The sequence below is a fragment of the Quercus lobata genome, chromosome 10 (genome assembly GCF_001633185.2).
Source record: "Quercus lobata isolate SW786 chromosome 10, ValleyOak3.0 Primary Assembly, whole genome shotgun sequence".
In the NCBI taxonomy this organism is placed as follows: domain Eukaryota; kingdom Viridiplantae; phylum Streptophyta; class Magnoliopsida; order Fagales; family Fagaceae; genus Quercus; species Quercus lobata.
The window spans coordinates 65674189-65688754 of record NC_044913.1 but is presented as its reverse complement, the minus strand read 5'-3'; the positions used below and the strand labels follow the sequence as shown (position 1 = coordinate 65688754).

At 34.0% G+C, this 14566-nt stretch overlaps 1 protein-coding gene across 1 annotated transcript; it reads left to right on the top strand.

Moving 5' to 3' along the window:
• The first annotated feature begins 9751 nt into the window (after positions 1–9751).
• Positions 9752–12205, top strand: LOC115965259. The gene has a single exon (XM_031084430.1). It carries the CDS (start codon positions 9752–9754, stop codon positions 12203–12205), a length of 2454 nt encoding a protein of 817 aa, XP_030940290.1.
• The last annotated feature ends 2361 nt before the right edge of the window (positions 12206–14566 follow it).

The window sequence follows — 14566 nt, the reverse complement described above, 5'->3', positions numbered from 1 at the left end:
TGATGCTCAAGCACCCAAGGTTCTCTAGCCTCATGGTCCGTGACTCTAGTGGCCGAGAACACAGGCACCACATTGAGAGACCAAGAGGGAGAGGAGGTATTTTGGCCGGAGTCAAGTACATCTGGGGCGGAGCCGCCGAGGATTGGTCTGAGCCGAGATGCCAAGTACACCAAGAGCGGAGCCACTGGAATACCTTCTCTCCCTCTCGATCTCTCGGTCTCTCGATCTCTTTTTCTCCCTCTTGATCTCGCTCTCTCCCTCTTGATCTCAATTATTGATGGGTTAGGCGGTTAGGCAGGAGTGGGTAGTGGGGTTTCTATTTTGTGTTCTTTAGATGGTTCGTGTTCTTCAAATAGGGGATGGACTGGGGTTTTTTTTTTTTTTTTTTTAATTAATGTTTTTTAATTAAGAAATGAATAAATAAAAATGAAATATTAAATAATGGGTCAAACGACATCGTTTTTGGACAAGTTAACGGTAGGCATGGATGGAATATTAACAGAAGACTGAATTGAGGGAGATTGAAACTTAGAGGACTGAAATGAAAAAATGCAAACTTAGAGGACTGAATGAAAAATGGTGAAACTTAGAGGGTGAGTTTTGCATTTTAGCTTTTATTTTAATATTGGGTAAAATATTATTTTGATGCTTAAACTTTACCAAAAGTTTGTTTTTTTATCCCTAAACTTTAAGAAGCTTATATTTCGCCCCTAAATTATTGAAAAGTTCATATTTCATCTCTAAACTATTGAAAATGTTTTATTTATGTCCTTAAACTTTACTAAAAGTTTGTTTTTCATCCCAAAACTATTTAAAAAGTTCTTTTTTCATCATTATTTTAGTCTTTATACTATTCAAACAACTCTTTACAAAGTTTAGGGATGAAAAAGGAACTTTTTAAAGTTTAGGGATGAAAAACAAACTTTTAGTAAAGTTTAGAGACTAAAATAGTATTTTACCCAAACCCGGCCTAAAACTTTAACCCATGGATACCCGAATTCTATTACCCATTAAGTATTCATACTCGATTATTACAAAAATATTTATCCATGGATGCTAGACCCGATAAGAATACTATTTTTTTTTCTTTAAAAAAAAAATGTTGAAAACATGTTTTTCCATTGAAACATTTTTTTAAACTAAAAATCAATCTTTCTTAATGGATGTATGAAAAGTAGATTTTTTTCACCATGGAATGTGCATGCTTGCTTGACCATGAAATCAATGCTTAGCTCCATGTCAAATGCGAGCATTCATAGTAAAGTTCTTAAAAGCTTTTAAAAAAAAAAACTATTTTTAGCAATTCATTCCACAAAAACATACCATAACAATGGTGCTATTCTTAAAATTTTTGGCAAATGAGTTAGAGTAAACTGCCATCTATAGTAGTCTACTGTAGCTCAAAAGTTATAAAAAATAATATATTTTTTCTTTTTTCTTTTTTTTTTTCAATTAAAATAACCGTTCTTTCTCTCCCTCACTATTTTCTCTCTTTTCTTCTTTCTTTCTCTGGTTCTCTCTCTTTCTTCCTTTGTATTTTCTTTCTTCTCATTAGTCCTCTCCCATTTCTTCCTTGAGTAGTGTGATTAGTTAAATAGTAAAATCACACATTGGATATTAACGAGAAGAATGAGTGGTTAATATATTATAGTTAAGCTCATATTTATAGGGTTTAAGTCTTTTGAGTTAAGTGATGTTTCCAAAATTTTTAAATTTAAGTTGAACCCCAAATTTTTTTTTTAACTGGAACAAAATAAAAAATTGTTTGCGATGTTGTTTAACATTTACGCCGTGATGTAAAATATTTTCTGTTAAATATTTAAAAATGAAAACAAATTTAAATTGTGAGTCAATAAGAAATAAAAAATAGAAGTACAAAACTAAGGACTTGCTTTTGATGAAAAATACTGACAAGTTGTTTTCTCATATTTTTCGGAATACACGTCAAGGACACGTTGAATCCACAACGCATCTTCTTTCGGCAACTGATAGGCCCTACTTCTTCTAATAATTGTGCCTTTTCTTTCTTTCAGCCAGTGATGGGTCCTACTTGTTCTAATAATTGTGCCTTTTTAGTGGTGGTGGGTTAAAATTTTGAGTCTTTTGGGTAAAAATTGCAAAATTTAAAGTTAATTTGCATTATAGCTACTGTTCGAAGTTAATTGGGGAAGTGAGGAGAGAGACTGAATTTCGGCAATGGCGTTGCCGAAATTCAGCCAAAAAAGCAGGAGAGAGAATAATGCTACCGAAATTCAACCAGGAAGCAGGAGAGAGGAGAGAGAATAACAAAAAAGTAGGAGAGAGGAGAGAGAATAACCATTGCCGAAATTGTGGAGGAAAATTTTTTTTTTTTTTTTCCCACAATTTCGGCAATGGCATTACCAAAATTGTGGGAAAAAAAAAAAATTTTTTTTCCCACAATTTCGGTAATGCCATTGCCGAAATTGTTGGGGAAAATTTTTTTTTTTCCCCCACAATTTCGGTAATGCCATTGACGAAAATGTGGGAAAAAAAAAGAAAGAATTGGGGAAAAAAATTTTCCCTATTTGGATTACGGCAATAGCATTGCCGAAAATGTGAAAAAAAGGAAAAAAAGGAGAAAAGGATTACGGCAACGGGATTGCCGAAATAGGAAAAAAAAATTTCCCCTGTTTCCGTAAATGTAAATAAAAAATAAAAAATTAAAAAATTAAAAAAAAAAAAGAAAAAGAGAAAAGGATTACGGCAATCCCATTGCCGTAATAGGAGGAAATATCTATTTCGGCAATAGCGTTGCCGTAAATGTAAATAAATAAATAAAAAGAAATTGGGGAAAAATTTGAAAAAATAATTTCCCCTATTTCGGCAATAGCGTTGCCGTAAATGTAAATAAATAAATAAAAAGAGAAAACAGCAATGGGATTGCCGAAATTGAGAAAAAATTAAATAATTTTCCCCTATTTCGGCAATAGCGTTGCCGTAAATGTAAATAAATAAATAAATAAATAAAAAGAGAAAACAGCAATGGGATTGCCGAAAATGTGGGAAAAAAAATTTTTTTTCCCACAATTTCGGTAATCCAGTGCTGTTTTTTTTTTTTTTTTTTTTTTTTTTTTTTTTTTTTTATTTTTTTATTTACATTTACGGCAACGCTATTGCCGAAATAGGGGGAAATTATTTAATTTTTCCTCAATTTCGGCAGTGCCATTGCTGAAATTGTGGGAAAGAAAGGAAAAAAGGATTACGGCAATAGCGTTGCCGTAAATATGAGAAAAAAGAAAAGAAAAGAAAAGTACAAAAGGATTAAAAATAAAAAGGAGAGAAAACGGCAATTGGATTGCCGAAAATGTGGGAAAAAATAATTTCCCAATTTCGGCAGTGCCATTGCTGAAATTGTGGGAAAAAAAAAAAGAAGAAAAATTGTGGTAATGGTATTGTCGAAATAGGGGGAAAAAATTTGTGACAAATTAATTGTGGCAATGGTATTGTCGAAATAGGAAAAAAAAATTTTGTGACAATCTAATTGCCGAAAATGTGAGAAAAAAAGAATTGTGGCAATGGTATTGCCGAAATAGAGGAGAGAGATATAAAAAAAGTACGCATATTATTCTTTCAATATATTTTTGACTGAACCAGTTTGGTTTGTCACGTTCTTTTAGAAATAGATAAGGATAGATTCAAGTACACTTTTTCTAAAGTGCACGCTGTAAACAAAAACAAAAAAAAAAGTACATAGATTCTTATAGAACGAAAAAATGACTGATGTGCACGCTGTAAACAAAAAAAACAAAGAAAGTACGGATTCTTACCATAGAAAAGAAAAAATGATTGATGTGCACACTATAAACCAAAAAAAGTAAAGAAAGTACCTAGATTCTTACAATATAGAAGAAAAAAATTATTGATGTGTACACAGTAAACCAAAAAAGCAAAGAAAGTACATATATTCTTACACTACGGAAAAAAAAATGATTGATGTGCACGCTTTAAAAAAAAAAACAAAGAAAGTACATAGATTCTTACAGTGGACTTTCCTTCGTTGTAAACAAAAAAAAGCAAAGAAAGTAAACCAAAAAAGACAAAGATTCAATCAACCAATCACCTCAACTCCTCATCTCATTTGATTTTTATTCTCTGCAGAAAATATATTTTGCCACACGTAAATCTTTAACGTGATTCTTTTTTGTCTACTCCTCATCTCATCTCACCTCATCTCCATTCTTTTTTGTCTGCTCCTCGTCTCATCTGACTTATATTCTCTGCAGAAAATAAATGTTACCACGCCTAAATCTTTCTTTTTTGTCTTTTTATTATTCAATTGGTAATAAAAGAGAAGATAAGTGCGAAGTAGAATTGCATCTCATCACAATTCCTCAGGCTGCAAAGTTATTCTTTTACTTTGTTTCAGTGTGCCACAACTAAGGATTGTAAGGTTTTTGTTAATGTAAGTTTTTTTGCTTTGCTTATTAACTTATAGCTCTAGAAATTAACAAATTTATTATTATTGTATAAACATGTGCTTTGTAAATATTAGAAGCATTAACATTGTAAAATATTATGTATTGTTGTAATTGTAATTAATATTATTTGTATGCCTATGATTATGATAATTGTTGGTGTTGTTGTTGTTGTTCTTGTTGCTCTTGTTATTCAAATTTTAGATTAATGAATTATTTTTTATGGTTATCTGATTGTGTGTTTTTTTTTTTTTTTTGCAAGTATCACTCTATAATTCTCACTCTTTTAGTTGGCATCACAATTGTGGTAAGCATCTCAATTATAGTTAATACTAATTATTGTGTGTATGATTATTTTTGCTAAAACTATTAATATTATTATTATTATTATTATTATTAAAAATTTTGCTTCATAAATCCTTTATTTGAGTTTCTTTCAATTTTGTTGTAGATATATTTGAAATGGAGCAACAATACTGGTAAGCATCTCAATTATAGTTAATACTAATTATTGTGTGTATGATTATTTTTGCTAAAACTATTAATATTATTATTATTATTATTATTATTAAAAATTTTGCTTCATAAATCCTTTATTTGAGTTTCTTTCAATTTTGTTGTAGATATATTTGAAATGGAGCAACAATACCACATCTCTAATGATGCAATGGAAGGCAATGTACGATGCAAGATCCAAATTTATTAATGTCCTAATAATATATACAATTATTCAATTTACATGAAAATAATTTATACATTAGCAATATAACATTGTATATTTTTTTTTAAACAAAAATTCAGGTTTCCACCTTACGAGTGCGACCTCAATCGTTTGCACCCCTCCTGCAGTTAGGCGAGCATATCGCCCCATATTTGCATCAATGTAGATTATACCGTGTTACCCGCCTACCACATATAGATATTGATTGGAGTCTTATCACTTCTTTGGTAGAGCGATGACAATCTAGTACCCATACATTTCACCTACCTAATTGTGAAATGACTATAACTCTACAGGATATAGCAATCCTTACAGGATTGCCTATTGATGGCAATGCAGTGTGCGAGCCAATAAATTTGACTTGGAGTACAGAATGTCGTAATTTACTTGGGGTGACACCACCTGAAACAGCATTGAAATTTGGTGGCCTTAAAATAACATGGGTAAGGGATACATTCTCAAACCTACCAGAGGGTGCCAATGCTATAACAACCCAACAGCATGCTAGGGCATACATGTTTCAGGTTTTGGCTTTACTATTTGGAAATAAGAGCCAAAGTAGATTGCATTGCTGCTTTCTTAAGCTGTTAGACGACTTTGGTGTAGCTGGGGAATATAGCTGGGGTAGTGCTACACTAGCTTACCTTTATAAAGAGCTGTGTACTGCTGCTATTAAAAAAAGCACGGAGATTGCAGGTCCTGTTTTCATATTACAATTATGGGCGTGGGAGCATCTTCCATATCTGACCCCAATTCCAATAAATCCAACAAATTTAAATGGCGACGACCCATACGGTTCCAAACCCTAAATAAATATTGTATGACAATCATTAATTGTGTATAGGTGGGATACCAAAAGAACATTCACTCATACACCAACGCATGTTTTGCGTTCATACCGTTCTAATCACGATACACATAATAATAAACAGGTAATATATCACAATGCATCAATGGTTAATTTACTAGTTATATTATTGTCTTGATTGATTATAACATAGTTATTGTAATTGGAATTGCAGGTTGTTTGGACACCATACGATAACTATATGCATCCATGGTGTCTTGCAGAAAGAAATATATGGACTACAACAGCGCCATTGCTGTGCTTCCAAATTGTAGAGTATTACCACCCAGAAAGAGTCATGCAACAGTTTGGGTTGTTGCAAAGATGTCCAAGGTGGCCTACAGACAATTTGGATAAATCTGTGCATTGTGTAAAGTTGACAGGAAAGTCCACTGTCAATTGGAGAAGGCAGCATGACCAATACTACGAGCGTTGGAATATGCGAGCTGAACTTCTAGTTGGAGATGACCATTTTGATTCAAGTGTGGACTACGCAACATGGTACCAGCAAAATGGTCACCTATTCACAACACCAGAGGCGGCTGCCCATATATACCAGGTTATTATTTTAGCTTTTTCAATAATACTGCACTAATATTGATAACAAGTTATTTACACATCCAAATACTGCACTAATATTGATAACAAATTATTATTTTCACTTTTTCAATATTACTGCACTAATAAATGTTATTTTTCTTTTTCTGCGGCAGCAAACTGAGGTCAATAAAATGTTAAATTTAGCTGTTGCAAATCAACAGAGGAATGATCTCACAGCACAGCAAGTCCTTCCACCAATAGTAGAGGGCCTTACTCGACTGAAGTTATCAATGGAAGCAAATATTTCCTCCGTCCCTACTGAAAGGGTGACAAACTTCGGGCGACGACAAAGGCGCCAAGGAAGACAGCCGCAAACCTATACTGAAACCCACTCATCTACCTCTGCACAACGTGGACAATGTCGAAATGATGATGCCGGACCATCCACCTCCGCACAACACAATATGTACAGCTCTACCCAAGTTGAGCCATCAACATTTGCTGGTAATGAGCCAACCACCTTCAGTGAGTATAATCCAATTAATGTCAACGAGTATTGCATGAATTTATATCAACAAATTGGGTCATCCACTTCCATAGGACAAGGATTTGAGGGTTTGTTTAGCTATGACCATTATCCCCAACCTAATTCAACACCTCCCTCCTATCACCCATCGCCACCTCCATCTTATGCTGGGCAATACAATTATGACCAAGATAGCCAGTACAACTATGATTTCTGCACACCACAACCTTCCCAACCACCCCCTCATGTTGGTGATTTTTGTACACCACAAAATACATGGGTATGTGCTCCAAACTCCGAAGAAGAGGCCTCTGTAACAGACTCTGAGGAAGATGCCTCAAATGAGGATAGTGGGGAAGATGCAGAAGATACCCAAGAGATGGAGGTGTCTTCAGATAATGAAGATGATGACTATGGTAATTATCAAACGGAGGTTGATATTAGAACACAGCTGAGGCGCATGGGGAGAAGTCCTGTGCAAGCACGAAGGTACCCACAACGAGAAAATAGGCATCCTCCATGTTGTGGAACGCAACAAAAATTGAATGTACCTCATCGTCGCAATCACTAGTCAATGTAAAATGACTGTTTATTAAAAATGATCCAAAATAAGTATTATCATTATTTATGCATCATTGTAGCAAAAAATATTATGCCTAAATAGTATACATAGCACATTATACTACTAACCGTAAGACCTTTGTGAAAACAAGAAATGTGTACATTTTTCCTTTGGTAAATCTTTTTTCCTTTGCATGATGGCTACTGTGGTGTACATTTTTATTTTCATTCTCCACAGCCTCTCTTCCAAACTCTCGTAAAAGTGTCAAAGACAAAAAAAAGTACATAGATTTTTATTCTCCACAGCCTCTCGTACATTGATTCTTATTCTAAAGTGCACGCTGTAAACAAAAACAAAAAAAAAAAGTACATAGATTCTTATAGAAGAAAAAAATTGACTGATGTGCACGTTGTAAACAAAAAAAAAAAAAAAAAAAAAAAAAAAAAAAAACAAAAGTATACAGATTCTTACAATAGAAGAAAAAATGATTGATATGCACACTATAAACCAAAAAAAAAAAAAGCAAAGAAAGTATATAGATTCTTACAATATAGAATAAAAAAATGATTGATGTGCATACTGTAAACAACAATAAAGTATATAGATTCTTACAATACCAAAAAAAAAAATGATTGATGTGTACACTGTAAACCCAAAAAAGCAAACAAAGTACATAGATTTTTACAATATAGAAGAAAAAAATTGATTGATGTGCACGCTGTTAACAAAAAAAAAAAAGTAAAGAAAGTACATAGATTCTTACGTGCACGCTGTGAACAAAAAAAGCAAAGAAAGTAAAAAAAATAAAACAAAAAGTCAATCAACCAATCACTTCAACTCCTTATCTCATCTGGTTTGTGGCAATGGCATTGCCGAAATAGAGGAGAGAGATATAAAAAAAAAAAGTACGCATATGAAAAAAAGTACCCTATAAGGATAGATTCAAGTACAATGACATTGCAAAGATTCTTTTCAGTATTTTTGGCATTGCAGAGATTCTTTCAGTATTTTTTTGTTGCCGAAATAGTGGAGAGAGATTGATAAAAAAGTACACATATAAAAAAAAGTACCCTATAAGGATAGATTCAAGTACAATGGCATTGCAGTGGCATTGCAGAGATTCTTTCAGTATTTGTGACATTGCAGAGATTCTTTCAGTACTTTTTTGACCGAAGGAGTTTTGTTTGTCATGTTCTTTTATGGTAAAAGTACCCTATAATGTCACTGAATTTAACTGATATGAAACTTGCATCCTATTTAAACAGTACTAATGTCACTGAAATTTCCACCGTTCTTATTTTCTACTCTTTTTCCCCTATAAATTCCATCAACCTTCTTCTCCACTCTTGTTCCCCTCATAATTTTACCAACCATTTTCAAATCATGCGTGCCATATATTCTACAAACAACTATAAGTAACAACACTTGCAAATATCTATCCGTTCGTTATCTCTTAGAAGGTGAGTTATATTTCTTAAGTAGTTACTTTTCTTTTTATAATATTCATGTTGATATGTTTTAGGGGCATAGCTAAGCATGAAAATCTTTTTTTTGTTAAATTATTTGTTCATGCAAATCTTGTTTCTGTATTATGTGTTTTGCAACATGAACTGATTTGTATGATATGTTTTAAATTATTTATCCATGAATTCTTGCCTAAATTTCAAAATTGACGTATATTTCCTTAAAGAAATACTTAGTTTGTTAGCCTATAATATACACATATGTTTAATACTATTATTATCAGTGAATATTTTTAATGGATTACCTTCTTGTATTGCATTGTAATGGTTGTGTTGTGTTAATTTATTAATACTATTATTATGCTTTACTGTAGATGGCAGAAAAGTTGTTCATTTTTCTCATCCATTCCGGTGGAATAATTAAACATGGAGAAAATGGGGTTTATTACGAAGGGCCACCTCCTTCTATGCTTCCATTAAGCCGGGATGTTACATTTGAAGATTTATGTGATAAAGTAGCATCCACGCTTCATATAAACAGAGAAGATTCAAAATTGACTATTTGGTATAGATTTCCATTTCAATGTCATCCACATCCTGTGACTTACCAGTAAGTTTTGGTAGCAGATGATAATGGTGTCAATGCAATATTCGATATGTTAGACCGTCAATATGGATTTGTAGGTGCAGAGTTATACGTGGGTGTAGAGCCTATAAGAAGCCACCGAGATGTTTTCCCCATTCGATATGCCAACGAAGGACCGAGTGCATCGTTTAACTATTCACATGGCGGGCACTTCCATGATCCATATGCCACTCATATTGGTCATTATTCTCAAGATGCGGCTCATTCTCCAATCAACATTGGCGGTGCTAACTATCATTCTCCATATACCCATGTTGCAACTGAGGACCAACATGTTCCTTCTCGGCCAATTTCCAACAGTGATGCTGACTATGATAATCCAACTGAGCATGTCACACAAGAGACTACTTGTTTTGAGTTTGAAGCTCAGTATGACCAAACCGCCTCTCAGAGAGCTGCTAATGATCCTAATGATACACATCGCATAGCTGCTACTACTGAAAATGCGGTCCATACATTATCAGAAAGGATGCGGACTATGGATAGTGATGACCAACTTGATGACGATGAGGTCCTTGATGATATTGGAGATGAACAGGAGCCTCCAAATGAAGGTAATCATGAAAGCAGTCCAACTATGGGAGTCCATCAACCTTCATCACTAAGCTTTTCACAGAACACGTGGGATAATATAATTGATCCAACCCCACCATTTGAAAAGCCCACTCAGAGTATTTGGGACCCTACCCAAGAGTTTTATGTGGGCTTGCTTTTTGCCGATAAGGATGAACTACAAGCTGCTGTTAAACGCTATCACATCAAAAGGAACCAAACATTTTGTGTAAGAGAGTCAGATCCAGAATGTTGGTCTGTAAGGTGCAAAAATTGTTCTTGGCGTCTTCGAGCATGCTTCCGGGCTACATATGGGTTGTTTGAGGTTAGGAAGTACAATGGTCCACACACATGTACAGAGTCTACGCTCACACAAGATCACGAGCAATTAGACACCCATGTTATTGAGAAAGAGTTGAGGGATGTTGTCAAAAATGATCCAACCATAAAGATTGCTTCACTTCAACAGACTCTTTACAATAAGTACCAATACAGGCCTTCTTATTTCAAGGTGTGGGAGGCAAAAGAGAAAGCAATTGGTAGAGCGTTTGGTGATTGGGACAAATCTTACCAATTATTGCCAAAATGGTTGAAAGCTTTGACTGATTCAAACCCGGACAGCAGGGTTATTTGGAGAACAATACCTGCTACTATGCCAGGCTGTGCGATATTCGAGAGAGTGTTCTGGGCTTTTGGTCCATCAATTGAAGGTTTTCAACATTGTAGGCCAGTGATTAGTATAGATGGAACTTTCCTATATGGTAAGTATAAAGGTACGTTACTGATTGCATCAACTTGGGATGGTGACAACAGACTTTTTCCACTTGCCTTTGCCATTGTGGAGAAGGAAACTGATGATAGCTGGTATTGGTTTTTGCGTTGTATTCAGATTAATGTCACTAATCGAGAAGGGTTATGTGTCATATCTGATCGTCATCCTGGTATAATGGCAGCGATACGGACTATATGTCAATCGACACGTTGGTATCATCGTTTTTGCCTTCGCCATGTGGCTAGCAATTTCAATCAACAAATTGGGAATAAAAACTTGAAGGCTATGGTAATGTGGGCAGGCATGGAGAATCAGTTACGAAAGTATCAAATCACCAGGGATAGAATTACTCAATTAAGTGCAGATGGTGAGAAGTATTTAAGGGAAATGCCGGTGGAAAAGTGGACGTTAGCATACGATGGTGGACATCGTTATGGGGCAATGACCACAAACTTGTCTGAAAGCTTCAATGGAATTCTAAAGAGTGCTAGAAATCTGCCCATAACTGCATTAGTTGAACTTACATACTATCGTTGTGTTGCCTACTTTGCCGATCGGTATACTAAGGCATGTGCAGAGGTTACTGCCGGTGAACGCATTACGGCCTATGCAAAGAATAAATTCAATAAATGGGAAAAAAAGGTACCAAAGCATTCAGTTACCGTGTTCAGTCATGAAGATGGTCTGTTTGAAGTCAGAACACCAATAAACCCTAACTCTGCATATAGGGGTAATCATCGTCATGAGGTAAATTTGAGGCAGAACACTTGTAGTTGTCAAAAATGGCAGGTTTATAAGATTCCGTGCTCACATGTCATTGCTGTGTGTAAATATCAAGGCATCTCTGCAATGCGATATATCGACCGTTGCTACCATTTGGAAGAACAAGTTGCTTGTTATGCACCTAGATTTCGCATAGTTCCGGACAGTGTACATTGGAATGAGCCTAATTTCCCGGTCTTGTATCCTAATGTCAAGCTGCGCCGTGAAAAAGGTCGACCAAGAACAACTCGGCTTCGAAATGAAATGGACGAAGGGGCAGAGCATCAACCAAGGCCATTGTGCAGTCTTTGTAGGCAAGAAGGCCATAATAGAAGAACATGCCCCACTCGAACTGTGGCTGGCTCCACTAGTGGCTAAACTGAATGACCCAACATAAGTATTCAATCTACTTCAGTGGATTGGTTGGACTGTTGTTTTTTTTTTTTTTTAATTATGTTTTTAGGAGTTGGACCATATTGTTAGTTTGTATTATTTGAAAGAACATGGTACTAATTCCATATGCTATGATGTTTTCTAGCACTGCAAGTTAGATTTGGGTGTACGTTTATTTATTTTGTGTCTGTGTGTGTCTATATATATATATTGTGCATTATAGTTTAGGGTTTCAATAACACCTTATAGTGTGCACATCAATATATATTGTGCACATCAAAAATCTGTATACTTTCTTTGTTTTTTTTGTTTACAGCGTGCACATCAGTCATTTTTTCCTTCTATACGGATCTATGTACTTCCCTTCTCTTTTATTACCAATTGAACAATAAAAAGACAAAAAAGAAAGATTTAGATGTGATAAAATTTATTTTCTGCAGAGAATATAAGTCAGATGAGACGAGGAGCAGACAAAAAAGAATGGAGATGAGGTGAGATGAGATGAGGAGTAGACAAAAAAGAATCACGTTAAAGATTTACGTGTGGCAAAATATATTTTCTGCAGAGAATAAAAATCAAATGAGATGAGGAGTTGAGGTGATTGGTTGATTGAATCTTTGTCTTTTTTGGTTTACTTTCTTTACTTTTTTTTGTTTACAACGAAGGAAAGTCCACTGTAAGAATCTATGTACTTTCTTTGTTTTTTTTTTTAAAGCGTGCACATCAATCATTTTTTTTTCCGTAGTGTAAGAATATATGTACTTTCTTTGCTTTTTTGGTTTACTGTGTACACATTAATAATTTTTTTCTTCTATATTGTAAGAATCTAGGTACTTTCTTTACTTTTTTTGGTTTATAGTGTGCACATCAATCATTTTTTCTTTTCTATGGTAAGAATCCGTACTTTCTTTGTTTTTTTTGTTTACAGCGTGCACATCAGTCATTTTTTCGTTCTATAAGAATCTATGTACTTTTTTTTTTTTGTTTTTGTTTACAGCGTGCACTTTAGAAAAAGTGTACTTGAATCTATCCTTATCTATTTCTAAAAGAACGTGACAAACCAAACTGGTTCAGTCAAAAATATATTGAAAGAATAATATGCGTACTTTTTTTATATCTCTCTCCTCTATTTCGGCAATACCATTGCCACAATTCTTTTTTTCTCACATTTTCGGCAATTAGATTGTCACAAAATTTTTTTTCCTATTTCGACAATACCATTGCCACAATTAATTTGTCACAAATTTTTTCTCCCTATTTCGACAATACCATTACCACAATTTTTCTTCTTTTTTTTTTCCCACAATATCAGCAATGGCACTGCCGAAATTGGGAAATTATTTTTTCCCACATTTTCGACAATCCAATTGCCGTTTTCTCTCCTTTTTATTTTTAATCCTTTTGTACTTTTTTTTTCTTTTTTTTTTCTCATATTTACGGCAACGCTATTGCCGTAATCCTTTTTTCCTTTCTTTCCCACAATTCAACAATGGCACTGCCGAAATTGAGGAAAAATTAAATAATTTCCCCCTATTTCGGCAATAGCGTTGCCGTAAATGTAAATATAAAATAAAAAAAAAAAAAATAGCACTGGGATTACCGAAATTGTGGGGGAAAAAAAAAAATTTTCCCCAACAATTTCGGCAATTGCATTGCTGAAATTGTGGCATTGCCGAAATTGTTTGGGAAAAAATTTTTTTTTTTCCCACATTTTCGGCAATCCCATTGCTGTTTTCTCTTTTTTATTTATTTATTTATTTATTTACATTTACGGCAACGCTATTGCCGAAATAGGGGAAAATTATTTAATTTTTTCTCAATTTCGACAATCCCATTGCTGTTTTCTCTTTTTATTTATTTATTTATATTTACGGCAACGCTATTGCCGAAATAGGGGAAATTATTTTTTCAAATTTTTCCCCAATTTCTTTTTATTTATTTACATTTACGGCAACGCTATTGCCGAAATAGATATTTCCTCCTATTACGGCAATGGGATTGCCGTAATCCTTTTCTCTTTTTCTTTTTTTTTTTTCTTTTTTTAATTTTTTATTTTTTATTTACATTTACGGAAACAGGGGAAATTTTTTTTTCCTATTTCGGCAATCCCGTTGCCGTAATCCTTTTCTCCTTTTTTTTCCTTTTTTTTCACATTTTCGGCAATGCTATTGCCGTAATCCAAATAGGGAAAATTTTTTTCCCCAATTCTTTCTTTTTTTTTTTTCCCACAATTTCGGCAATGGCATTGTCGAAATTGTGGGGGAAAATAAAAAATTTTTCCCCAACAATTTCGGCAATGCCATTGCCGAAATTGTGGGGGAAAAAAAAAATTTTTTTCCCACATTT